Below are 27,976 nucleotides of genomic sequence, written 5' to 3'. Positions count from 1 at the left end.
AATATTCCACCTATAAAGGGAAAGGTACTATTTTGCAGAAACTTTTACGCTAAAACAGGTTTGTTTATTTTTGCCTTCAACAGGATTGATTTTAAACAAGCATCAAAACTGCAGCAAGGTGGAAACTATGAGAGAAAGAAAGGCCCAGGATGCTATCTTGTCATAAAGCAAGTCTCCTAGAGCAGGGGTGAGCAATAGGTAGATCAGGATGCAAGGGCAGATCTCTGAGTGACTTGCAGTGAGGGTTACCATGTTAGAACATGGTAATAGTAACAACTTTTATGTCTCTGTCTCCCTCTCTGTGTGTTTACTGAAAAGGCTGAGAGATCAGTTATGGTAATGGAAAAACTCCTGGGCTGAGCATGTACTCACCCCTTTTAACCAATTCTAAAAGCCCCACTGAACCACTTTGAAAATGTTCAGTGCATGTTGTGGAAAAACCAAGTAGTCGTACCTTGGTTTTCGAACAGCTTAGTTCATGAGCAACTTGGAACTTGAATGCCGCAAACCCGGAAGTAGGTGTTCCAGTTTGCAAGCTTTGCCTTGGAAGCGGAACATCCAGCGTGGCTTCTGGCTGGCTGCAGGACGCTCGCTCCTGGAACCAATCGGAAGCCACACCTTGGTTTCTGAACGTTTTGGAAGTTGAACGGACTTCCGGAACGCATTCTGTTTGAAAACCAAGGTACGACTGTAGACCCCAGCAACTGCCCACCCCTGTCCACTGCCACATTTTTGCAGCCAAGCCTTCCTTGCTTCTGCTGCTTTATAGATTTGTCCTTTTTCAATCTGAGTAGCAATTAAATTTGTAGAGGATAGCAGTTTCTGGCCCTGTGCCTTAGGCTGCAAACACTGGGAAAGGCTACGACAGCATTCTGTGTATCTTGTCACTTTCATTCACTCCGACATCTGCCCAAAATTAACTCACCAGGGCCTTGAATTGTAGCAGCAGCAGGAGCAGTTCTCCCACATGCAGATTACTTTACTCGTTTGGTTGTTAAAAAGTACCGTTCCCATGACAGGCCTACTTCCCCAGTTCAACTGCACTCCTAAGCTTATTTATGGCTTCTCACCTGTAGTGCTCACAAAGCACATCACCACTAGATTTAATTGAGCAGGAAAGATGGCCCTGAGCTTCAGGTTTTAAGACTGCTACCAGTATTGGGCAAAGGTGGGGGCGACGCTTATAAAGGTTACTTGTCCAAATACTAACTCCTGTTGCCAGATCTATTGCTAACACGAAGGCTCCCCTTTAAAACTACAAAGTGCCCAATAGCTAGAAATCCACAGATTAAGGGGAGGGGGGTTTTTTTTGGTCAAATTCCAGGTTTCAAAACCCTTCAACATAGGACACATGCGGGTGACACAGGGCTAGACTAGACAGGACTATAGCATATGCTATTTGAATGCAGGTCTGCTCCTACCATGCAAGAAATAGTTGAGGAAGAGGGGCGTGTGCATTTTAAAAGAGCACAGTGCCCCTTCCCAGCCACGGTTCACTTCCTTTCAGTCCCTCTCACTGAAAGCACTTTTCTCCCAGGTAAGCGCACTTTTGATATTAGGGCTCAGCTGAGGAGACAAAAACCTGCAGCAGGCGGGGTTCTGCACTCCTTGTTCATGTGCCCCTTTTGCAAGAACTCTCTTATCCTCTCCCTTTTTTCTATGTGATCAGTATTTAGAACGCAGAGGTGTCTTGCTTTGGCTCCATCGCTCATGGCATAACCTGGCAGAGGTCACAACCTTCACGCAGCACAGCCCATATTGCTACAAACAGAAAGTGCTCCCTTGCTTATATCCTAGCACATGGCTTCACGGAAGAAGGAGCTTCCTTGAACAGGGAGGTGGGGGAGAGAAACAGGCAGATCCAAGAGGGCCACTTGAAAGTATGAAGCCTTCGTACTGACTACTCTGCTCTTCCTATTTGAAAGGGGGGTAGGTGTTCCTGGGAAGGAAGGGTCTCTTCAATGTCAGCGTAGTTTGGGTCCATTGTCAAAAGTTCCGTAGTGTAGAAGGCCACATGAGAAACGATTTAATCAGGAAGAAGAAGAGGCATCATCTCAAGATGAGTAACCCTCCACTGTCACCATCTCCAATTCCATTTTTTCTTCTCGAGCAGTTGCATATTCCTTACTGGTTACAGTTGTTTAAATAAAGACACTGAATAAAAAGGTAGAGCTGAAAGGCATCTGCTGTTTCTCGACTCATCCGCTAGATGGGGCTCAGGCACAGTGTCGGGGGGAAGCATAGGCCCTGTGTGACTGGGAGTCACTAGGTGGGCCGTGTGCAGGACGGAGAAGCACCTGGCTGGGGAAACCAGTGAAAGGGAAGCTGAGGGAAATGATGCCGTTAATGTCTCCAGCCTCCACAGCAACCTTCTCCCCCCCCCCCAGTACCCTCCAAACTCCTGTTGGGACTCCCATCAACCCTGGCCACTGAGCTGGGGCAGCAATAGAAAACATGGACATCAGGCTGTTCAGCCAAATCCATGGCCTTTCTCTGCAGCGACAAAAGGGACAAAATAATAATAATAAAGAACCTAATCTGGAATGCAAACTCCGGCATCCATAGTTCTGGCTGGGAAAGGAAAGTTACTAAAATACTGTTTTATCTTAGTGCTCAAGCGGTTCAAAGTTCTTAAGTAACCTTTTTTGGCGGCTGCCAGTCCAAGGCTGTCGTGTACACCCCAGGCCTCCTTTTCATGATCTGGGAGGGGGGGCCATGTGCGCGAAGAGCAGCTAGGATACTGAATGGCGTCAGTCTTTTAACCACAGGAACCACCACTCACACAAAAACTTTGTGGCTGCAGGCAGGGGTGCAGGATGAGGGCGTGTTAAGATAACCCTCTGGAGTGATTTCGCTTGGTCAGATGTGTGCGTCTTCCCCATCCTTATCCCCCTCCCATCCCCTGTGCACACCCTTCTCAAAAATCCCCAAATAAGACCGGAGGAGCGAGGGGAGTGGGAAATCCATCTTGTATAACCTAAGTATTGCCAGCACCGTAGTCTTTTTCAAAGTCACCATGTATATATATATAAAAAACCACCTCTTTCAGCTAAGAACTCTACTGAGTAACACCATCCCAGTCCGGTCTGGGCTTTATCCCAAATTGCATAAAGTAGGTCCATGCTTGCAGCAGGGGCACTCCCCAATCCAGCTCCAAGGTCATACTGCCCTCGCGGTCCCTTCTCCAAACTTCCATGGGGGCGGGAGCTGTTACTAAGCAAAGCCCCCTGGCTGCCGGCCAGTCCTTCGTTTCTTCCTTCTCCATCATCTGTTGAGAAGGAGCTGGCTTGCTGTAATACTATTTCAGGTGATGGGACTCAGATGCGGAGAAAGAGCAGATCCTTGAGCAGATCCTCTTCGCCAGGAAGTGGCATCACAGACTACAGGGGGCAACCTCAACACTAGCGGTAAAGCACAGCACTCCTGGGGAAGATGGAAGAGGTCGCTGTAGAGCTGGCTTCGGCCAAGGTGTGTAGTGAAGTCATTCAACTCCGGTGGTCGGTCTCAGGCGGTCATCTTCTTCCAAGCTACAGCATTTAACTGAATGGGCCTGCTATTTCTCCCCGCTGCCCCATTTCCCCCAGATGATCTTGAATGGATATTGCTCAAAATGCTTCTTCCCTGGTTGTGTATATCATCCCACACCATTATCACATCCTTTTGGCTCGGCATACAGGTTCCGAGATCCTCCGCACGGACTCATTCTACTATTGCTCAATACAGGAGATAAGAAGTGGCTATCTTGTGTTCTGGAGTTCCTCCCTCAGCCACGTCGGCAGAGTCTGGCCCATTTTGTACAGTAGCTTGGATAGCTCTATGTTGTGGTCCCTGTAATAGTCCCTCAGGAACGCTCTCGACTGCAAGAGGAGGAAAGCAAAGAATAATGACTAAGGTGCCACTGTGTAAAAACTGTGTTACTACGCAACGGACGTGCTGCATCAGAGGGGACAGCCGAGAAGCAGCCTGCTCAGGTGGCTCCCATCAAATATATAAACCCCTTGAAAGAGGGGTGCGGTTTCGGTGCTTGCCTGGGCCACACAACAGAAGCTGCCTCTCTACTGCCAGCATGCGGCAGTGCCTTCTTCTGCCAGGGATTCATGGAGGCTGAACTAAAACTTCCAGCAAAAAGATGCCAATGGGTTGGGGGTGCTAGGAACTGCAGTTCAACCCAGGAGGGAGATATGCCAGGAGGAAGACAGGATCAATGCACTGCAAGAATCTTCTGGGGCTTTCAAAGCAGTGGTGGGGAAGAAGGGAGAAACCACTGGCAAGTCCATCCCCATTCAAGGCGAATACCACTGATGGAGTTGCCACCTAAGGAAAGCTTCTGGGACCAGGCAGGGCTGGCACATGGTGGATATTTAAGGTGGCAGCAGGGTGGGTGGTTCACTCAGGGAGAGCCATACTTTCCCACTCCTATTCTGTTGGGCTATCTGCCTTTCTAAGCACCCCCCACCACACCAGCCAGTCACTCATCCAGGCACAAATCACAAAGAGACCAGCTTAAACAAAATGGTGACCCCATGTGTCTGCAGACCATGCCCTGGGACACAGGGGTACCACACAGAGGTCAGCCTAGGCTTAGCATCAAGTGTTCACAGAACAGGTGCCATTAATCTTTACAGCTCCCTGTAAGATGGTTTACATGTTTACATTTTAACGATTAGACCTTTAACAATAAGTTGCGTAAAGGGCCCCCTGAAAGAACAGTTAAATCCCATCTGCACTGCTGACAAATAAGAGGACACAGAAGGGTGGCAGCAGCCTGTCATGTTGACCCAGCTCCTCCCTGCAAGCATGCTAACTTGCCCATGGTGAGATCCCACACTTCTGCAGTGAAGGCCTGGGTGTGGGGGAACCACTTTGGCACAGGGCTGATAACGTAGGTATTTCCAGACCTGAAAGTATGACTGGGAAATACATGGGCAAATCCGTCTCTCTTTATCCAGTGATGATCAGGCCCTGCCCACATTTCCCATATTTAGATGCTCACTATTGTGGCATATATGTCTCAAGGCAAATATTGTATAAACACCAACAATTGGGAAACACTTGCCTGCAAGTGCTCCAATTGCAGAACAGCCTTTACCAAAGGTGTCATGGGCTTTGAAGACACTCAAACTCAGGATGCAAGGGAGAAACGTGCTAAGAGGAAGGCGCACTTGGCAAATCCACACAGTGATCAACTCCCACCCAGAAAGCAATGTCCACACTGTGGAAGGATGTGTGGATCCAGAATTGTCCTCCACAATCGCTTAGGGACTCATTGTTAAAACTGTGTTTATGGAAGACAATCTTACTCGGCTACGAGTGATCGCCAAAGAAGAAGAAGAATAGTGGCGTATAGGTTTTCACACCGCTAGTGGCAAGTGTGGGTGGGGCCTGCATGCTGTGTAGAACTCTGGAGATCAGCAGTTGCACCATCAAGATGCCCACAGGTCCAGAAACCTTGAGAGGATTTCAAATACTTACATCTAAATCCATCTCCGGATATTTCCTTCCTTTGCTTTTCCCCAAGCACTTGGTTTTCCCTCCTTCCAGTAGTTGGCACCAGAATCCTTTTTTAGGATCAAACCTGCAAAGGCCAACCACAAAGACTGAACGACGTTACCCAAATTGCCCTCAGCTTCTTGCACTGCAGGCTGAATTTATTTAGCCATTTTTACAAGTGCGCCAAACTAGTTATACTTATTTTAACATATGGAAACAATATCTTCCAAGTCCAATATAAGCCCCATTTTGCAAGGCAATGATTATGTGAAATTATCCCATTATCACTTTTGACATAGTAGTATTTCTGACTTGAGAAAACCTCCAAGGAGGCCTCAATAGCCAGGGGACAACACAGAGAGGTTTCTGTACTTTAATAGACAAAGCAAATATTAATCATACAGTATCAAGGTTTTTGGGGGTTTTTTAAGCATTGGTGCAGGAGTTGTAGTTCTGCTACAACTCTCTTCCTTAATTTAGATAATTCCCATTCCCTAAACTGAAACTAGAAGCAGTTGTTATTTTTTTAAAGCATTTGCTGCCATTTGCGCTCACAAGTTTTGCTTATTTTTCTTTTCATATCAGCTATTATTTCAAATGACAATGCTATATATACATTGGGCAATGCAAAATACTGCTGAGCTAGGATTCTTCTTGAAATCCCTTCATCCAATGTGGTTTTCAAGCTACAACTACACACATTTGTGTATTAAGTGCTGGGTCTCAGATTAAGGAAAGAGAAATAAATTAACACAAAGCTCTGCCACGGAGCGCCAGAAAAATCTGAGCAGCACAGGAAGATGCTGCATCTTCTGAATGTACTGCAATGAAGATTCAGGCAGAATACAAACCTTATTGTTACTGAAACAAGCGCAGAATTAATTTATTTCTCTCCTATCTGTAGCCACTGCAGGCCCCTGTATTCCTTAGAAAGGCAGGCTTGCAATGTTCCAGGGTCCTCTACATCTGTAAAGGGAATGTGGTCAACAACCCAGTTCTCCTAAAGTGGCCTCTCAAATCAATTCCTCAATAGCCAACAAACTCTGTGCAAAGAAATCAATCCCAACAGGTAGAAAAGAACATTAAGGACCCAGACTGGCTCAAGGGGAAGAAATGTGAAGGACTCACGCTAGAGTTTTGTGGTAGTCTATGATGTTTGTCACTCCGAGAAATTTCTGGACGGTTTCCATCACTTTGGCTGGTTCTGTGCGTAGCAGCTTGCCATCCAGAACAAGAATCTGAAAGGAAAATGAGCCCTGTAAATTTGGCTCCTTGAGTTCAACTCTGTTTCAAAGCACAATCAAATCCACTCCAAGGTGCAGAGCCTCAGAGCAACCAGAAGTGGTTTGTCCCCCAAGCACTGGTAAGGGAAGCAAAGTGGAAGACTGGAGTGACCTCGCTTCTCTCTTCGTTGGAGACTGATGGAAGCTATGCATGGGTAATATGCAAATACATGTTATTGATTACTATTTCTGTTCCACTCCTTCCCAAGGGCAAAGGGCACAGGGCAGGTAACTCAGCCAGAAGGGTGGGGTATAAATAAAGTAGTAGTAGTAGAAGTAGTAGTGGAAAACCACAGTAATCACAAGTAGGCACACATATTTTGCACATCTGCACACACAAATATTAAAGACTCGCACATTTTTGCTCAACCCTGGCTGCTAAATGCCAAAAGGGAAATAATTTAATAGGTTAATTATAAATGCAATATAAATATAATAGTAGTATAAAATATGCCAGTGTTCCTAGCAGTACCAGGTTGATTTGAAGACCTAGGCCTCACATTCCATAGAGCGAGAGCCAGTTACTGCAATATACCAGGCAGCAACAATATGTCAATAGTGATGCGACTGGTGGTTTCCAGCACCAGCCATTAGGGAGCTTGAGAGGAGAAGTGTTAGGTGGTTAACACCCTAATGCACTCAAAACAGGAAGAGTCGATATCCTGCCTTTGGGCCTATGGCCCATTCCTAAATATATTTACACAAAAGCAAACCCATCTGGCCTAAACCCAACACTGATTTCAACAGCCTTAAGCCTGCTTCTAAATCTGCATTGCCTTGGAGTTTGGCGAGGCTTACTTTCAGTGTAAATGAGCATAAGATTGCTACGAAGAGGGTGAGCATGGAATCACCACTTTTTCTCCCAGCACATAGTCTGCACAAGAACCTCTGCCTACGGAAAATAGCTTTCAAATGCAGACCACAGCGCAGGCTTTTCAATATAAGCGTCTCTGTGGCTCATTTGCATGGCTTTTTCTTTGACATGAAATCTTTAATGACTACAACATTGCCTTGAGGGGGCCTGGAGGACCTTCCTCACAGTCAAGAGCAGCATACTCATAACTATAAGCATATGCTTATGCGCACATATATAAGTTGCCAACAAGATGCAAACTTAAACTAGTCGGTATACAAAATCCCAAGTCTGCCATTTCTTTTCTTCTTCTTAAGTGAATACCAAACCAAAGAGGTCTTCTCATTTTATCATCTGCAGAAGGATTTTTGGATGAGTTCTCAACACATTCCTGTTAAATGGATTTCTTTTTATTGTCCAAGGAAATGCATGGAGGGGATTTGAGGGCAGGCAACTAGAGTTTCCTACACACCCTCTTACATTTTTAATGGAGTAAGTATAATGGGCCAGATCAGCACAGGAAGTGCTTCTGCATAACTTCCATCTTTTGCTCTTTTACGATCAGCAGAGCAACCTGGGTGGGGGCCATGTGATAACTCTTTCCTTCCCCCATTATCGGCTGACCTCAGAGAGAGGAAGGACTGGTGCAGGATGGAGCCACATATCTGAGTTCAACTGGCTCCTCATTACAGTTTTTTAACCAGGACAGCATGGAAGTCAGCCTATGCTACAGAGCCTGCCGGTCAGTAATCACGCAGTTCAAAATTGGAGTTAACTTTTTATTAGCAAAAACATGATCTCCACAGACTTGGCTGAGTGTCAGGACTAATGAGCACAGCAGCTAATTCCTGATGGTCTTGCTCCAGTCCCTGCCTCTCCACAACCATGGAGTTCCCTCTTCTCCAGGGCTTTTCCCAAGCATTCGGAGACTGTGTCTGCATGCAGCCTGTCACTGCTCCACCCGTTTCAGCCCTCTTCTGGTTCTGGGAGAGAGGCAGGGAGAGGGAAGCTTGTCGTAGCAGGAGGGGGAGAGGGGAGACACCTGTGACTCTTCACCAGTCTGATTTATCTCTGCCTCTTGGCCTCCCTCCTCCCACTCACCTGCTTCAGCTTCTGCCCAATTGACTTCTCTCTGCCACAGACTGCCCTAGCTCACTGAGCCCTGTTACCCCTTCAGCTTCCGACACCTCCTCTTCCCAGTCTTCTCCCTCTACCCACTCATTGTTCTCCCACCACCACTCCCTGGGCTCTGAGCCTTCTTCCCTTGGTGGTTCCACAGCTGGTTTCTCCCACCAATCCCATGCATCCAAACACTCCACGACAGTCTACGCAGAAGTGTTTTCTGAAACACTCCAGTTTCATACGTTCTTGTCATGAAAGCCAAGGAGAATCCCTATGTGTTACAGCAACCACAGTCGCTATATTTTGATAATATAGAGATTTAGAGTCTTTCCTACCTGGTTAGCATGGAAATTATTCAACCACCGTTCAATGTGGGTAGCATACCAGCCTGGTACTAGGCAACGATTCTGCAACGTCCGGAGCTTCTGAGAGGCCTCAAGCCCAGCTGTGATCACCTCGTGAAAGGTATACTTCAGGGCAACTGGGTCATCATGTGCTCGCTGGTGCTTTTGTTTTGTTTTTTAAGCGGGCAGCATTTTAGTTTTAGCAAAAGAAAAAAAAAGAGAAAAAGCCACAGAGGCTCTAGTCAGAACACCTCATTTCAAATAAGAAATCCTTTAGCAGCCCCGTCACACTCCAGTGCCAATGCAAGCAGAGGAATAAGCAGCACTAGGGTAAGAGAAGATATCATACTCTCCATAAGGGGGCTCCTTGCAAGGGGAATCTTTAAGACACAAGAGCGTATCTCTGATCCAATATTGCCTGTAGGGTGCAGTAGATGAAGAAGACAAGGAAAACTGAGTACTGGGTGCAGTTACTGTAACTTCTTAATTTGTCTCTGAAATGAGAAGCACTAATCTTCACAATGTTGATGGACACAAGAAAGTTTTAGGGTTATTGGGAGGAGCATCTGTGAAGTCTAAGGTCCCTTCCAGGTGATCTGTTTATTGAACATTTATCTCGATTTGTTTGTGGGGAGATAAGGCGATGTTGCACCAAGCAAGTGTTACCCAGTGCATCTCCCAAACACTTTCCTTATTGCAAAAATGTCAAAGGGATGGGGAGGGGGATCGTCGAAATCAACTTTATTTGTTCAACCTGGATTTTCTGGTATGTGATGGAATCCAACCCCAAAATAGCAAAAGTCCAGCACTCTATCTAATATATGAGTTACTCCCAAAAAATAAATTTCAGTGAGGACTGAAGAAATCTACAAACAGATATAAATCAAAATAACTCTAATAATTCACCTGAACTTCCCATACAAATCTGTCATTGGTAATTTTATGAATTTGTTTTAAAATGCTGTTTTGGATTGGCAACCAGATACACACACTTTTAAGAGTGCCTCCATGGGCATCTATATGCAGGACAGCTTATGTGCACAAGTTTCATAAAAAAACCCTAATGTCAACAATCTATATCAATGCAAAACACTGTTCTGTCCTTAACAGGATACGGCAGATATTTTTCCTGCCAGTTAGGAATTTATGTACAGCTTAACTCCAGCCCAACTATTCAATACCCTAGCCAAACTCAAAAATATAGGACGGGGGGGGGGGGGGGACAGAGCAGCTTACCTGGTACCAAGAGTAGGCCCGATCTGCTGGATTAATGAGGATGGTGATTATTTTAGCCTTCGAAAGCAGTGCAGCTGCCCGCCTGGGTGCTACCTCTGAGTCAAAGTAATTGGCACTCTTCTCAAAGTAGAAGTCAGAAGTGGTGTTGGAAGGGATGGGGAAAAACTCCATATACCTTTTAAAAAAAATGTCAGTGGCAGAAAGGGAGAGATAGATGACATTTGATGAAAGCAGGACAGAAATGGTTTCAGCCAACTGTTCTAAAGGTAAAAGGCAAAGGACCCAAGAAATGTTAAGTACAGTCAAACACAGCTATGGAGTTGCAGTGCTCATCTCGCTTTTAGGCTAAGGGAGCTGATGTTTGTCCACAGACAGCTTTCTGGGTCATGTGGCCAGCATGACTAAACTGCTTCTGGCACAATGGGACACCATGACAAGTGTTGTTTACCTTCCTACTTCCATGGTATCTATTTATCTATTTGCATTTGCTTTCAAACTGCTAGGTTGGCAGGAGTTGGGACAGAGCAACAGGAGCTCACCCTGTCGCAGGGATTTGAAGCACCAACCTTCTGATTGGCAAGCCCGACACTGCCAACTGTTCTACAAGGTCCTTTAAAAAAAATAGAGGAAGTACTAGGACATACCAAAAGGTTCCCTGTTTTCAGAGATATTCCAGACCAAGACCAAATCTATCAAGCCATGTGGAATCTCATCCGTTTTAAAACATCTGGCTCATTACTGTTTATGTGAACAATTATTGTACAATTAGAGATGTGCTCTTCTAGATCAAAGGATTATCAGACTACTGAGATTTAATACATTTATAGAGAAGGCTAACACTCATTCAACTGCAGTTTTAACTACTACAGATTGCCAGGACAGGGTGGGGGTTGTCAATTGTTGACTACCGTCCCGGTCATGCAAAAGACAGCAGAGAAGAGGGGTTGTGAGGTGTGTGCAAAACACATTAGACACAGTGTACTTTTCTTTTGTGGTTTCTCACAGCGTAAGCCAGCCGGATAAAACATGCTTACAGAGCAGAAATCACTGGTGCTTGCTCTGAGTGTGGAGAGTGCATCAAACATGCACACCCAGTTCTGCATTTCATGCTTACTTGGATGATCTGCAAACAAAGCAGTGTAGGCAGCCTCCTGAGCTTAGCGTATTCTTGCTGCCACAAAGTAATAATTTTAAAAACTGCCTGCTTCTTCCACACATGCTAGGCATCTGTCCTTTCGGAGCCCCCGTCAGCTGAGCAGACTGCCAACGTGAGCCTACGAAGTTTTCCTACACTGAGTAAGACCACTGGGACTTTGTTTTTGGGTGGGCAAACAGCAGGTGGTCAGCACCCCAGCAATCCCCCATAGGAAGCTGCCTACAGTAGAAAGTACTGTTTATGTATGCAGCGACAGCAGCAAGAATGTTATTTGCCCAGGGATGGAAAGAAGAAGCTGCCCCATCGAAAGAAGAATGGATAATGAAGATGATGGACTATGCGGAGATGGCAAGGCTGACTGGGAAGATCAGGCACCAAGAGGATAGAGGCACCAAGTGGCCAGAGATCATGGGCGTTGTAGTTCATGAATGTCAGGGGACCCAAGGTTGCGAAAGACTGGTCTACACAGACTGGTAGCAGCAGCTCGCCAGCCCTACCTGGATACTGAACCATGGATTGAACCTCAAATCGCCTGCATGAAAGGAGATGCTCCGCCACAGAGCTATGGATTCTCCCCAAAAGGCTTCCACTTCCATATTGCAAGCCACCCTTGTAAGCCCGAAATGCAGCTTGCCACCCTCCCAGCACTGGGGCTGAAACCTACCAGTCAATGCCTTTGTGGTAATTATGCCCATTGAAGAACTGGATCTCCTCAAAGGTCTCCGAGCTCGGATAATTACTGCTCAGGTCAGGATGCATCCCCAGAAACAGGTAGAGAGCTGTGGTACCTTTTCACAGAAGGGGAAAGAAAACAGAGCTGAAAACTTGTTTTCCCATCAAGCATCTGCCAGGTGTTCTCCAGCTTGTGTGACCTTCTTGGATCTCCAAGCACCAGCAGGTTTAATATATTTATTCCCCAGGACGGGTGCTGCAAGTTCACCAGGTGCTCATAAATCCTTTCTATCTCCTATCTCTCAATACACATATGTTGTTTCTCACACCAGAGAATAGCTAAAGACGAGACAATGGCAGGCTTGCATGCATCACTAAGCCATGGTTAATGCAAAACAAGTTTTATTTTAAAGAAAACAAAATTCCACTGCTAATGGTTGCAATTTGTTTGTTGCTCATAAATCACGGTTAAGCCACTGGGGGTGGGTTCACGTGATCAAATGAACTATGACTTAATAAACCACAGCTTAGCGCTGCATTTGAACCAGTTCAATATGATGTTAGAAGCATAGGAAGCCTCTCAGCTCTATTGGAAGACACCGAGGATCAAACCTGGGATCTTCTGTATGCAAAACGGATGCTCTGCCACAGAGCTACAGCCATCCTCTGACAAGGTATAGTCCTGAGCTAACTTCAGGGCATGCAATGCACTTTTACACCCAAGGAGCCATTCAAAAATCCTGTGTTGGAAAATCTTAGCTATTGCTGCATACCGAAGGGTTTTGCCTCAGCTATGAGTGGTTGAAAAGGCACTGGGGGAAAGTACTGGTGTGCAGGAAGGGGAATATTACATTAGCCTCAGATTGCAGCAAAACAAAAATGCAGGATCTGCACCAAGTTTGTGAAGAAAAGCAAACAAATGATGAGACCGTCGTATGATGGGCTGATCTATATGCTGTGCAGTTAATATAAGCTGGAGCTGCAACAAAATGCTGCCCTGTGGATTGCTCTCTACTCAGGAGCCCAGCCACTCCACGCCACTCCAATCCCCCTCTCCCGCTTTTCTGTTTTGCCTTACCAGAAAGCATGCCATGGCCTCCTTGCTTGCTATATACAGTGTTTCTTAAACACTTATCATTGGTCCTACTAGCTAAGGATGATGGGAGTCCAACAACAGCTGAGAAACACTGCTATAAGACTTCAGCAAACTTTGGGATTCCTCCAAGCTTTGTAATACTGTGTGTGTGCGCGCGCACACCATGTTAGTGGCAGGTGTGTTCAAAGCACACGGAGTAGATCAACGTGCTGCAACAGCAGGAGGGACTTCTTCAACTACATTACGTCTTGGGGAACCTCCCACTGGCAGCTTACCAGTGGACAGTTAGGATGCTCACCTTTCTCCAGTGAGCAAGGTTCCTGACAGGCAAAAGTCATGGGGTTCCCCCCCAACCTTCAGTCCAACAGCCAGGCAAGCAAGAGGCATAATAATGACAGTTCAAGGACACACCAGGGAAAAGAGCTCAGGGAGGGTGTGGAGCAGAGCTGGCAAAAAAAGAATAGCCTGAGCGGGGGTACCAAGGGCAAAATACAGAGGCTGAGGTTCACCATCGCTGGGTTAGAGCTCACCTGTCTTCTGAGGACCAATTATTAGCAGCTTGGGGAACCGGTCACAGGTCTTCTCTTTGGACCAAATGTCCTTGTGGCGTTTGTCCTCACAGGGATCCTGAAACATGGGAACGTGTTGGGATCAAACAAGTGGAAAATTGAGGTTTGCATGTCGCAAATCAAAATAATCCGTTCTTATTGGAGGGGGTCCCTCAAAAGCCAGCAATGAGTTGTGTCCATTGCAGCCACCAGGGAAAGGATGCACTGTCTTCTCAGCAAGCATGCTAGGCCTGCTTCATACCTGGCCCTCCAAGGTCACATCTAAGTATCGTGGATTCGCATCTTACAAGCGGAAGAAAACTTTCACACAGTGCTCTGCTCACCTCTAAAGGCAGCATAATGATGGGTAAATCAAACCATGAGAAACAGATCACATCATACTTGTAGTTTTCAGATCTAGGACCAGATTGGTGTGATGTGCACTGTTTCTAGAGAGAGAGAAGAATGCAGCAGCAAACAGGCACGTGGTTCGAATATTGCTGCATATGCACAACTACTAACTATTCCAAAGAATAGATTGTTGGACCGGCTGTTAATTCAGATAGAGTGTCTCTACGGAGCTTTGGATTCAAAAGAAACAAGCCAATCAAACAGAAAGAACACTGAGCTCGTTTACTTGAATGCCTTTGGCTATGCAGGCCTGGAAAGGCAGCTGACCCATACCTGCCATAGAGGGTCTTTCTCCTCTGAGAATATCTGGAAATACTTCTGTGCCAGCTGCACAGGTGGCAGTGTCTGCAACTTCAAGTTAGTCCAGGAGTTGAGGAAGCGGACCAGGTGTCTAAAGGTGTATAAACCCAGGCGGTCGTTTCCATAATTGGAGAGGTGAGTCATGAAGATACTGATCTTTGGGGCGGGGGGGGGAGGTGGGAGGGAAGAAAGGACAGCACAGAAGACAAGGAAATTAACTGGTGTGGTTAGTCAAAACGATATTGTGCCACCTTGGCTTTCAACCCATGGTTTGTTTTGGAGAGAAACAATGTGGCTGGCATGAGCAGCCAGACCATGGTGTTCACCAGAAGCAGAAAAGGGGGTGGGGAGAGAGATTGAACATAAGAACACAGGAAGAACCCTACTGGATCAGGCCAAAGGCCCTTCTAGTCCTTCATCCTGTTTTCACAGTGGCCAACCAGATGCCTATAGGAAGCCCATAAACAAGACCTGTGCTCTCCCCATCTGTGATTCTCAGCAATCAGAAGAACTCGCCATTTCAGCAATGTGCACCAGCACACTGGCACTGCTTGTTCACAATAAACCATAATGTTTTAGGGCTCATACACAACTTCCACTTATACTGTGTTTAGAAAGCGCAGGTCCAAGCAGTTTTCTGCCTTACCCACACTTTCTAGGCACATATCCAAGCGGCTTTCCCCTTGCCCTGCTTCTTTCCAAGGGAAAGCCTGCTCTTTAGGGATAGATCGTAACAAATGGCAATCATGGGGAAACCTGAATTGCTGTTGGCTCTGATTGAGTGCTAAAGAGCGGGTTTCCCCAGGAGGACAAGAGGAAGTGTGAAAAGTCCTTAGTGTGACATGCAAAGCAGGCCATATTGTGCCACAAAGAAAGAGGAATAGTGAAAAATTGTGCACCATTTCCGCATGCATAAATTTGCTGACTTGCTTAGCAGGTCACTCTGAATTAATTGTTTGGCAACTTAAGTGTCTTCTTTCCTAGGCACTGGTCAATCAACCAGAAATAAACTTATCTCCAACTCACAGATCAACATAAACAAATTCATCCACCAAATTTATTCATGGCCCAGATAACTCAGCATATGACCCAGCCTAACCCACAGACCTTCCCACCAAACATTCTATCTCATGACAATACAGAAATTAACAACAAGATAACTAAGCAAATGCAAAGGGAGCAAGGGTCAGTGGGAACAGAAGCAGCCCTAGAAATCTGGAGAGGAAACCAGATTTGAGGCATTTTCCCTCTCTGAACAGATAGCCTGGAAGAGATAGCAGCTTTAGTAGACTACTTCAAAATGTTGGATCACGTGCATTTTCTAGGATCATAAAAGGCAAAAAGACATTCATTTACATTCATTTCAAACTGCTGGCAAACACCTAAAGCTATGCAATTTGATCACTTCAAATCCGATGGCCCTGGATTCCTGCATCAAGACCTTCTCAAGCAATTTTATACAGCAGAGAAATTGTGTGTCTCACATAGCTATAGAAATCTCCCATGCAATCTTCTAAAATCTGGGACACCATGCTTATGCACAAACCTACTTAGCAAGTGAAGCAAGCAACGGATCTCAGCTTTTAAAGAGATGCTGTGGGGCCCAGGATGTGGTTTCCACTTACCAAACAACGCTCCAAACAAATACAAATGCATTTCTCTGTCACTATGATTTCGGCTACATAGCTTAAAAATCCAAACTCAGCAGCTTCTTCTTCTTCTTTTAAATTTTATTTATCATTTTGAATTTCAAAAATTTGCACATTGACATTTTACCAAAATACAAACCGTACATAATAATTTAATATTGCATCATCAACTTCCCTTCCCCCACTTCCATGGCTTGTTTATTAACCCTTTACCACTGCATATTCCAATAATTGCGTACTCTCTCTTTTCCAGTTTTATTTCAGTAAACTTCATACTGCTGAATTTATTCTAACCCTGCTAATGTGTTTTTTTTTGGGGGGGGGGTAATATTTTTTTTTTTTATTAGGGACACAGGTGGCGCTGTGGGTTAAAGCCTCAGCGCCTAGGACTTGCTGATCGAAAGGTCGGCGGTTCGAATCCCTGCTGCGGGGTGCGCTCCCGCTGCTCGGTCCCAGCGCCTGCCAACCTAGCAGTTCGAAAGCACCTCCGGGTGCAAGTAGATAAATAGGGACCGCTTACCAGCGGGAAGGTAAACGGCGTTTCCGTGTGCAGCTCTGGCTCGCCAGAGCAGCGATGTCACACTGGCCATGTGACCCGGAAGTGTCTCCGGACAGCGCTGACCCCTGGCCTCTTAAGTGAGATGGGCGCACAACCCCAGAGTCTGTCAAGACTGGCCCGTATGGGCAGGGGTACCTTTACCTTTACCTTTAATATTTTTATTTGATTTTGCAAGTATAAAATTACAACAATACCAAATACATATCCATATTTAGAGATTACTCCGAATCTCTAGACTTCCCACCTTCCCTTCCATGGGTCCTATTGCCAACCTTTTCAGACCTTGCTAACATTTTAATCTGTTTACAGTGATTTTTCTAATATTCTGCAAATCTTTTGCAGTCTTCCTTAAAAGTTCTTTCAACCTATTCAGGAGCTTCTTCTCAGGCTGCTTTACCACCACCCAAACTCACCCATAACGCACCAAGGTCTGTCACTCAGGGAGTTACCTTTTCCCCATTTTCTCAGTGATCTTGTTGCTTTCCTTCTATTTGGTGCTTGTGGTTTTAGACTTTATTTCAAAATGCCATAGAAGAAGAAGAAGAAGAAGAAGAAGAAGAAGAAGAAGAAGAAGAAGGAGAAGAAGAAGAAGAAGAAGAAGAAGAGGAGGAGGAGGAGGAGGAGGTTCTACACACTGCAATTAGACCTTCCATTGTTCATCAAAGCAGCACTTACAGGGTTAAGTAGCACAGTCAGAAAAAGCTCGCCTCCATTGATGATCTTATCCAGTTCATTGGACCCACCAGGGTATTCATTATAGAATATGGTATGTGTGAACAAGCCGCATGTTTGCCGTGGGAGAACCTGGAACGAAGCAGAAGGAAAACATATAGCAAGTTACAGATGTTTTTGAAAAGGAGAAAGAGAATCAGCCCATTCCAGGGCTCCTTGTGAGCAGATGGTGGAAGATGTCCTGGCCATCCCTCCAGGAAACAAACACACAGGTTGCCTGCACTTAAGTTAGTGGATCCTCCTTAAACAATATGGGGAGTTTGAGCTTATTCACGTACTGGAGAGAGGGTGAAGCAGGAAAGATAAGCTTACCATGATTCCATTGTGGATGAAGCCTCGTCTGAAGCGGGCTGGTTTGAGGTGAGGGTACTCTTCCGTGCTGGTGACTCGGATCCCCCACACTTGTTTCCAGGCCTCATACAATTGCACATGGACTGGGTACACCCCTGAATGATGAGGTGCCACTGCATAGCCCATATCAGTGGGGATGCCATGCTCCTAAGAGGAGAGAGAGAGAGAGGTCATAACTGTATCAGCCAGAGAAACCAGTGGACTTTTAATGAAAGGCTCCCACCGCAAGTGAATGGAATCCAGCCTTTAAGGGCTTTTTTAAAAGAAGATCTTATTACCTCCCCTCCCCACTGCAGTCTATATCATCCCAAAGTAGCGGAGAAGTCAGCATCCTATTTCGGGGAACTGGGAAAGACGGTTCAAGGTGTAAATTCTGTGAGATACAGGAGAGAGTAGCAAATGGGTCCTACAACTGTTAACACCAAGCCCCTACTCAACTTATCACACAGATGATATGTCCAACATGTGTAGCCTTATAGCAAGTTTTGCCAGGAAGGCTTTTACCTGCTCCAGTGACCCTAGCACAAGACTGGGTGCTCTCCAGCAGATGCAAGAAGGACAACTGAAGAACAAAACCTGGAACATTACATTTCAGCCCTGCTCTACAGGCAACAGGCATTCAGTGTTAAGTCTGAGCAACTCTCCCATGGGGACATGGAGAAGCCTATAGTAGCACATTTTATGAAGTCGCAGCTTACACAACACTAGAGAATACAGACTGCCACCCAAGACTTATCCAGCACAGCTTTCGTGCTTCATTGTTTTAAGAAAGATCTTCTGCGAGATTTTATGGCTATGTTTAAGTTTCTCCCCTTTTCTCAGGTTCTTTTCATTTGTTCACGTAATCGCAAAGGAGCAACCTGCAAATTCTTTTTTTGTGTGTATGACGCACCAAAGGGCATCTCTGGCAAAACTCCTTAAAAAAAGGATTAATGATTTAATCTTTGAGTTCTCTTCTCCCTCGAGTGGGCTTGTTCAAGCAGACTCTCTGCTGTGCTGAAAGAGTAACAAAGAGAAGTGAGCTGTGCATCCCACAGACGGCACTATCAAGAACTGGTTGCTTGGCAGCACCCATCTTTTGGAAAGGTCAGATAAAGAACTGTACTGAAAGCTGTTGGATGCTATCTGACACCTGGAACCAAGAGGGTGAATGAATAAATAAAAACCTATTTGCAACAGGATGAAGAACCGACTTGTAACTAAACTGTGGGGTTAAGTGAAATGAAGGAATTTTCAAGAATTCCTCAGACAAAAGAAGTTAGCACATCAACAGAAAAGTTGGGTAGAAAGGAAACAAGCAAAGTTTATGCCATTCTTGAAAACTGGTAAAAGGTGCCCCTGACCATTAGGTCCAGTCGTGGACGACTCTGGGGTTGTGGCGTTCATCTTGCTTTACTGGCCAAGGGAGCCAGCGTGCAGCTTCCGGATCATGTGGCCAGCATGACTAAGCAGCTTCTGGCGAACCAGAGCAGTGCATGGAAAAGCCATTTACCTTCCCGCCGGAGTGGTACCTATTAATCTACTTGCACTTTGACGTGCTTTCAAACTGCTAGGTTGGCAGGATAAGGGACCAAGCAACAGGAGCTCACCCCGTCATGGGGATTTGAACCACCGACCTTCTGATTGGCAAGCCCTAGGCTCTGTGGTTTAGACCACAGCGTCACCCGCGTCCTGGAGCAAAGCAGGATTACCAGGAACACTATTTGTCCCTGTGCCAGAGAATGGTATGCACTCAAGGTTAGAGAGGCTGAGATTCCACACTCAGCATAACTATCGGTTTGCTCTCCTGGACATTTTCGTTTTGAATTTGATAACAAAATCTGAAGGTGGATTTTAAGTTTAAGAAAAGAGGCTCATGGGCACTAGTTGTGAAAGACTAGGATCACAGACAGAGTATTGTAGGAAGGGATCACAGGAACCAAGATCCCAAGAAATGGTGGGATTACAGATCAGTGGTTGAACATGAGAAGACAAGAGAAGAGAGGAGGAAAGCAGGCCATGCTTTCTTCCTGGAGGTCCAATTCATTATCATGCTATGAAGGGTGCAACACCTCAGACTGACAATACAGTAGGAGAAGCTGGTTCTATAAGACCCCTGCGGAGACTTGAATGTTGGGATGTTTTTACACACACCACACTCCTTGCATAAATAGTAGACAGGAGCCCAAAAAATGGTTGTTCTGTTTTCTGCAGCAGCCAACGAGACATTTTTAAGAATGCTGTGCTGATGCAACGCATTGTGGCAATGTCCTAGCAGTGCTAGGTTTTTCATTTTGCAATTGCAAACTCATCATTCTGATCAATAAACAAATGATCGACTCGTGCCTTCCTTCCATCTTTTGAGGTACAACCCGCTTTTTGTTTTGCCCCAGCCTTCTGCTTCTGTCCCCAGAAAGCGTCTTACTTACAACTGCAAATTTCTTGTTCATGGTCATTTGGTCAGCCAGCACAGATTGGTTATGGAAGAGGTGAGGCTGCATGTGACTCCACATGTGGGGGAACCACCAAAACTCCTTCACGTACGAGAGCAGCAGGTCATCTCCTTCGTCTTCCGCGTCCGTACCTGACAGACCCAAACCACTAGTGTCACGACTAAAAACTGAAGACATGCAATGGAATGCCGTTCCTCCCATAGGCTCAAACCAACCATGTGCTTTGCCCAGTAGAACACTAAAACATCATTAACCACCCTGCACACAAGACACAGACTGATCAAGCCTTGGACCTCCAGGGGCAAAAATAAGAAAGGGGGGGAAGGGAAGCTTTCCTGGTGAATCTGATCCACAAAGCTATCATCACCTACCAGGCAGATCTCCTAGCCTAGCCCTCAAAACAATGTGAAAGACCTGAGAGCCCAAATAAGGCAATGCACACACCCCACAAATCCTTCTTACCTGTGTGGAAGAATTTCCCTGAGTAACCCAGATTGAAGGTGAAGTTGGGGATATGGGTGCGCAGTTCATTCTGGGTGTCAAAGAGAGCCTACAGAGTGGGATAAAAAGCAACATTTAAAACCATAGCTTATTCGCTTTAGAAAGCTGGGGGAATAGAAGTCCCAGCTTCTGGAGACGTGAGGAAGAGAAGCAGCTGCAGCATGGTGTCTTCTCACATGGCATAGGCCTTTTTTTTTTTTTACATTATCCCAGTTGGGGGGGGGGGAGAGAGAGCACAGTGCATAAGCTTCCATCCCACCAGTATAAATGCAAGGAGGCCTTAGTACCAGTTCAAAACATCGGTTTTCCTCACATGCCCTTATATATACAGATTTCAGTTATTAACATGCAAGCTGCACTATCACTCTTACCAGGTAGGTGCAGCTTACATTTTCCGCAGCCTCCTAGACCTCAAAGGTCACCATCTGCTAATAACCCAGTTTTGGGACTCCCACAACCCCTTTGCCAGTATTAGCAAGCACTTGATAGTTCACGTGAGTGAATAGTATAGTGACTAGATTAGCCTTTGTTAGATAAATACTAGTTATTTAGAAGTGGAGGTGTCTGGAGTAGAAGTGGGGGCAAGTAAGCGTTCAGATGTTCCTCATCAGGCACAAATAAATCCTGCTTAATTACTCTTCTGGGACTTTGTTTGGAGAGCTACACTCTCTATTTTTGTTAAGAAAGCAGAGAAAAGGCAAAGGTTTAACAATAATTCTATGGGAAACAAAGCTGAGACAGACATGTGCTTAAGAGACCTAGTGATAAATCTGTTGCACATTGTGCTTTTTGCTTAAAAAAAAAGGAAAGTGTTCAAGCCTTAAACCATCATTTCCCTAAGCCAAACAAAATAAATCGTGGTTGTTAACATCAGTCTAACTTTCTTCTTGCTCTTCTCAAAGGAATCAGTTAATGATTCCTCTCCCTAAGATATAGAAATATTAGGAAGAGTGGTCATTAAATGATTCCTACACACACACACACACACACATTGTTCTCACCTATTTCTGGTAATATACCATTACATAGTAAAAGGTTCATTTTATCCCTAGACAACAAAAGTTTGTTCCAAGTTCTGAGCTTTCTTAGTTTGTTCTTGTTTCTTTGATCTTACTAAAAATAGTTTTTGTAGCACCTTAAAGACAAACTTTCACAGCCTACAGTTCTCTTTATCAGATGTTGAAAAACAAGCGATGTCGGGCTAAGTTAAGATTTTTAATTTTAGTGCTTCCCAATTTAATCGCAAGGAAATCCGTCTCTACATTTTTGCACTTGTGTAACTATTCATAGCAATCCTGATTTAAAGGGCTTTCAACTAAAGCAATAATATGTTGGCTGTGAACAACAGGATTTTTAAAAAAGAAATGCTTTCTGAGTCTACACTAAAATTCCATGAGGCTGGGACACCTGATTACGCTTCCTGCATCTCAAATGTCACCATCCCAGTCTCTCACATTCTGGGAATGACAGAAGCACAAACACCACACTAGATCCAGTGTGGTAGAGGTAGAAGAACAGCAATAAGGATCCAGGGCACAGCTCCTAGCATCATGTAGCTTTCAGCCCAAATAAATGGATCCACAGGAGTGCTAGCCCCACATTTCCCCCAAATCCCAACCTCAAGAGCAAAACCTGGCTGTGTGTCATTACCTTTACATCATCCACTTTCATCCGTGTGCCTTCCTTGCCAACAAAAATATCATCAATGTCCACCAAGACGTAGCGGTCCAGGGGGAGGGAAAGCCTCTTGCCAGTGAGGAAAGAAACAGCGTCGACAAAGACCAGCTTGTGCAGCCAAAAGTTGAGGTTGTTGCCAAAGAGGACTCTCTGGATGCCATCGTGGAGGCCCAGATCCTGAACCACAGTGGTATGGAGTGCTGCGTCAATGCTCATGTGTGGGATGGATTCTGCCGACTTGGTTTTGGCCAGGAGGATGGGTTCGTAGGTGGAATGGTTTGACTGGAAGACTGTCCAGTCCTCGCCTGGAAGGAGTCCCTTCTCTACTTCACTGGGCCGTGTGATGTACAGAAGTGGTGATTTGGGGTTGATGCTGCAGTCCTTCAGCGCAAGGTTGGAGTGGAGAAAAAGGGGGAAGCCTTTCAGCTGAGCACTCAGCAAGCTGTTCTCATTGGCCTGTAGGGAGATCACATGAACTGAATTTATACCCCATTTGTGTTGCGTGTATACAGGATGACATCACTTGCGAGGCTTTATGATTTTCCATATAGGAGGAATGAACAGAGAATTTGAGGGGTTACCTCTTTGGTTCTGCTGTGTGAAGTATTTATTTGCAAGTTGTGTCACATAAGAAAAAATTCTTGTAGCTGCCAACAATAAGGAAAAGAACAGAGGGGAAGCAGAGTATGAAAGCGGGTGAAGAACTAGAGCCCTATTTGTCTCAGATTTATTTATTAACAATGCTTAAGAGGCAATATAATGGCACAATGTGATTGGTGTACAGGTTAACTTAATTCCTGAAAGCACACGTGGTACTGAGTGTGTCACTTCAGGCTTGCAAGAGCAGGGGAGCAGTCTACGGAATTCAAGTGTTTCCTTGCTACTATAAACTACTAAACATGGGTGTTCTGTTGGCTCCAAGAGCAGCTCTGGTGGTTAAGAACGTAAGTTAAGGCTGGTGCACCTTCCAGTACAGCATCTCCATCCTCACAGTGGCCAACCAGAAGATGCTCTTGGGGAGCCTGCAAACAGGACCCAAGTGCAACAGCACTCTGTCCTCCTGTGGCTTCCAGCAACTGGTATTCAGAAACATACTGCCTCCAAGAGCGGAGGTAGAACATAGGCTGCATGTGGCCACTAACCCTGATAGCTTATTCTTCATGAATTTGTCTAATCTTCATTTAAGGCCATTCATTTTTGAAATTTCCACTCATACCAAAGAAGATGTAAGAGGAGGAAAGTGAGGGGGGCAGGCCTAAGCCAGAGAGGGTTGGGAGGTGGTATACACAGCTGCTAGAAAACTTTGCTTAAATGTGATAGGCGTGGATGGTTCACAAGGGAAGCCCTACAGGATTACAGTGGAACCTCGGTTTTCGAGCGTCTCGGAAGCCAAACGTTTCAGTTTTCAAACACCAAAAACCCAGAAATAATTGCTTCAGTTTTCAAACACGCCTCAGAAGTCAAACAGCTTATGAGGCACATTTCTCAATTTTCTCGATTTGCTGACCGCCCACTGAGCTTCGGTTGTCGAACGTTTTAGAAGTCGAACAGTCTTCCAGAACAGATTATGTTCAACAACAGAGGTTCCACTGCATTAGATTGGAGGGAGGAAACTCTGACTAGGATGAAGAGGCTGCTGCTTGGGGAAGGATTCGGGGGGGGGGGGGGGAGAGAGATCAGATACAGCCTTTTTATATACAAACCAAGCCAAGCTGAATTCTGTGGCTTAGAGAGCCTCTCTGGACCAGAGTGCCTCTCTGAAACAGCTGCAAAGAAATGGTTAGGTCAGCAGCCTTTGCGGTTGGGCTCTTATATTTTGGTTGTAGTCTTATATTTAGGCTATATGTTTTAGTACTGTGATGGGCTCTTCCCGTCATATATTCTGGACCCTTCTGCTTCTCTCATTTATGTCAATAGAAAGGAAAGCCACTGTTTTATTATTGCAATGTGCATGTTGTGTGGTCTGTGTACTTTCCACCAGTAAAGTTCACTGAAATACACACAGAATATACTTTGTGTGACGAACTAAGGATTTTTCAAGGACAGGCTTTATCCAACTGTATGTCTGGAAAGGGATCAACATGCAGTGTAGCCATACTACTTAGCACCCAATCAAATTATCTTTCAAAGATATAACTATGTAAATGGACAGAAAGCCAGAGGGTTAGGAAGCAAGGGAGGGAGACTGATTCTTCTTTGCCACTCTGAAAATTTAAACCAATTTAATATAGTACTGCTTTCGTGGGTTCGAGCCAAGGAAGCAAGAGAAATCAGAATGGAAGAGAAAACAGACTGCTGTGCAAAAAATGTCTGTCAAAAGCAGCAGGACAGCTCTTGGTCTCAGGATAAAGACTCATTTACACGCTTCATTTCTGCCCTGGATTCTTAACCTTCTTGGCTTACCCATTCAAGCAGGGGAAAACGCAATAGACCTGTGGCAAATGCCATACGGTTTGTGTTAGCCTGCATCCCCTCCTACTTGACTTCTTGGAAACCAAATCCAAGAATCACTAGGGGAAGCAGGGACCCAGGGTGGGGTGGCCTTGTCAAGTCATAATGCTAGGCAGGGACGCCCGGATGGCCCCCAAATCCCTGTTACAATCTGTTCTCTTCACACATTAACCAGTTCCCAAGAGGACCATTACTGTTATCTTTTTTACTGTCACCAGCAGAACTAAAGGCGCTGCAGCCTCATCTCCAAAGGCGCAGATTTGTAAATCCGCTCTTGGCATCAGTTAAAATACACAGCCCTTTTACTTATCAGGCTCGATGCTGGCAAGACATCAAGCCATTCAATAGCGAGGAGTGACTGTGAGAAGGTGTCCAAGAAAGGCTGACATTTTGCAAGCTGAAGCTCTTCCAGGGCCCTACTGTTCACGCATGAGCCAGCATGTGGCAGATACAGATGCCTTCAGAAAGCACCTGTGCTATTGTAATACAGGTGGGCTATTGCTTAAGAGTCTAGGCAGTCTATCGTATCAGCAATAGCCAAGAGTAATGAATTTCAGAGAAGCATGCTGTCAAGCCAAGCCCTCAAAGCTGCGTTCACTCTCAGCACTGTTGTGCCACTAACTGCAGAAGGAATGAGATGGAAGAATGTTCCCTCAGGAAAACCTGTGTACATACCATACATTTTAAGAACTTTCCCCACCAAAGAATCTTGGGACCTATAGTTTGTTAAGGGTGCTGGGAAATGCAGCTCTGTGGGAAGTAAACTACAGTTCCCAATATTCTTGGGGGAGAGTACTTTAAATGTACAGTGTATAGACAGTATTGGGTCCAAGGAAAAAAGGGGAGGAAACTGAAGTGTTTTTTTTTTAAAAAAAGAGTAAAGCAAACTTCTGTCCTGAGAAGTACACAACTAAGGATCTACTTTACAGCCCTCTTCACCAGCTAAGGACTGTCACATTGTTAAAACTATTTTTATTTAGGACTGGTTCAGAAGTACACACAGGTATTGCTTACCAAACGCAATGGGTTCCCTGACAATCGTTCGTTTGGTGAGCATTCACATAACGAGTCCACGATTTACGTGAATGCCCAAGGGAACATTTCTAATCTGGGATTTTTCCAATCTTTCTTCCCACTTTTTCAATGGTTTCTTATTGAAATGGCTGCAGCCAACCAGCAAAAGAGAGACTGATTTTTCCAGTCTCTCCTGCTCCCTGATTTGTCCTGCTCTCTGATGTGTCTGCCCGAAAATGGCTGCCACCAACCAGCAAAGCACAAACAAGCAAGCAAGGAAGGAAGGAAGGAAGTGGGCAAACTCCAGCTGTTTGGGTATCTGAATCTGTGGTGTACAAATATAATTATGCATTCCTGCCACCGCATACATGGAAGAACCTAATACAGCAATCTGAAAACTAACTACGGGAGTGTTCGCGGTTACACGTGTTTGATTATAACATTATGATGCAAGCTTCTGGCCTTCCCCCTTAGGTCTTGGACCTGAGTCCAAGGTTTATGTCACTCTTTGAGGCTCTTCATCCATCCTCTTTAAAACAGACTGGATTTACACTGCAACAAAATAAGGTGGCATTAGAGCAGCAAAATCTGATGGCATAACTAGTGCAATATTTGGCGGGGGAGATGCTAGGCCACCCTTGTGGCTCCTGTGATTATTTTCTATTTGTAGGGAGTTTAACACAGATGATCCTAACCTTGCTGTAGGACTAGGCCATGTGTTCATGCAGAGAGACTGATCTGTGCTCCATAGTTGGACTAACCTTGTCCCCATGAAATGATGTTGGTCTGGGGGAGAAGTTTTGATGCTTTTATTGCTGTAAACTGCTTTGATATTTTTTTATGATACAGCAGAATACACATATTTTTTTAAAAAAATAAATAAGATTCCTATGAAAATTAGCATCAAAAAAATTCAGCTCATGTAATTGTAACTACAGTGCAACTACTCATTCTACATGTCTATTTTATACAGGCAAGCCACCATTTGCACACATCAGTGAAATTGTGTCTACCTGAAACACCATTGAAAAAGCCTGCAAACACCCTATTCCACCCCTTTTCAAAACATTTTTGTGACATTTCAGGTCACTTCTGGGTTTGGCACAGCATATGCACGCATAATTGTACACATATTGAACACGTGTAAACGGGGGGTTGCCTATAGTTGATTTTCATCTTTTAATTTTCATCTGTTGCTATAATTGTTCCGTTTTATATACATTATAAAACGAAACAGTAATAAAACACTTTACCCCCCCAAAAAACCCCGTGTTTTTTAAGCTTGCGTCAGAAAATGTGATTTAATTCAGTATGTTTATTTTACTTGTATTAAATAAACACAGCTACATTCTTTGAAACTGCCCAGGTCTGCCTAATACTGTACTTGCCATTGGCATCCATTCAACGACCGTATATGAAACCGATTTTCCCCCCCACAGAAAAATAAAGCACTAGAAAAATTTCCTGCAGGAAATTCGCACCCCATCACTGGAGGTGGCCTGATTTTTCCCCACCTGCTCCCACAAAAGCTTTGCCCAAACCAAAGCCAGTACCTTGAAGAAGCCAATGATTCCTACACCGTACTCAACACAGTACTTGTCCAAGAGCTCGCGGTTCCAGGCGTCCAGGTTCACATACTTCAGGATGTTCTCGTAGATGATCAGTGCAAAGCGCCCTCGGTCCTTGTCCGTCAGTGTGGGCATGTCCCCCTTCCCTGGAGCAATCTCCGTCAGGTATTTGAAGCGACTGGACTCCAAGATGGCCACTATCTCCTGGCCCAACTGGGAGTAGAGACTTTCCACAAACACAAGGACCAGAGGGTCTGTGCGAGAAGAATCCACCACTTTGATGGGCTTCAGCGGAAGCAGGCGAGAAGGGGCGACCTTCGGTTCATCACAGTCCGGGCTTGGGATGTCCCCCGAGGGCTCCAGTCCCCTCTTCCACCCATATAAATAATAGGCCGAGACAAAAACGCTGAGTAGGCAGAAGGCAAACAGCAAGAACAGCACCACCTGAGGAGACACCTGCCGGAAGCTCCTCCGAATCCTGACCAAAGTCATCCTTGCTTTGATAGAGTGTGTTCAGGTTCCTTCCCCACC

The 27,976-nt window shown here is 45.3% G+C and overlaps 1 protein-coding gene and 1 long non-coding RNA gene across 2 annotated transcripts in view; one reads left to right on the top strand and one right to left on the bottom strand.

Moving 5' to 3' along the window:
- The window catches only part of LOC309361859, a 157,143-nt gene that overhangs the window by 16,433 nt on the left and 112,734 nt on the right, over positions 1-27,976 (top strand). The gene's annotated exons all lie outside the window — the stretch shown is intronic.
- On the bottom strand, positions 307-27,976 carry NDST1 (N-deacetylase and N-sulfotransferase 1). The gene is made up of 14 exons (XM_081896896.1): positions 27,431-27,976; positions 22,386-22,868; positions 20,697-20,784; positions 20,211-20,365; positions 17,764-17,949; positions 17,395-17,523; positions 14,485-14,667; positions 13,783-13,879; positions 12,149-12,272; positions 10,329-10,503; positions 9,084-9,254; positions 6,619-6,728; positions 5,473-5,575; positions 307-3,857 (listed from the first exon to the last, which is right to left on the bottom strand). Exons 1-14 carry the CDS (start codon positions 27,935-27,937, stop codon positions 3,738-3,740), a joined length of 2,631 nt encoding a protein of 876 aa, XP_081753022.1. The 5' UTR covers positions 27,938-27,976; the 3' UTR covers positions 307-3,737.

The sequence above is a fragment of the Podarcis melisellensis genome, assembly GCF_964234715.1.
Source record: "Podarcis melisellensis genome assembly, chromosome: 2".
NCBI lineage: Eukaryota > Metazoa > Chordata > Lepidosauria > Squamata > Lacertidae > Podarcis > Podarcis melisellensis.
Note: the sequence above shows the minus strand (reverse complement) of the source record. Positions and strands in the feature narration are given on the sequence as shown.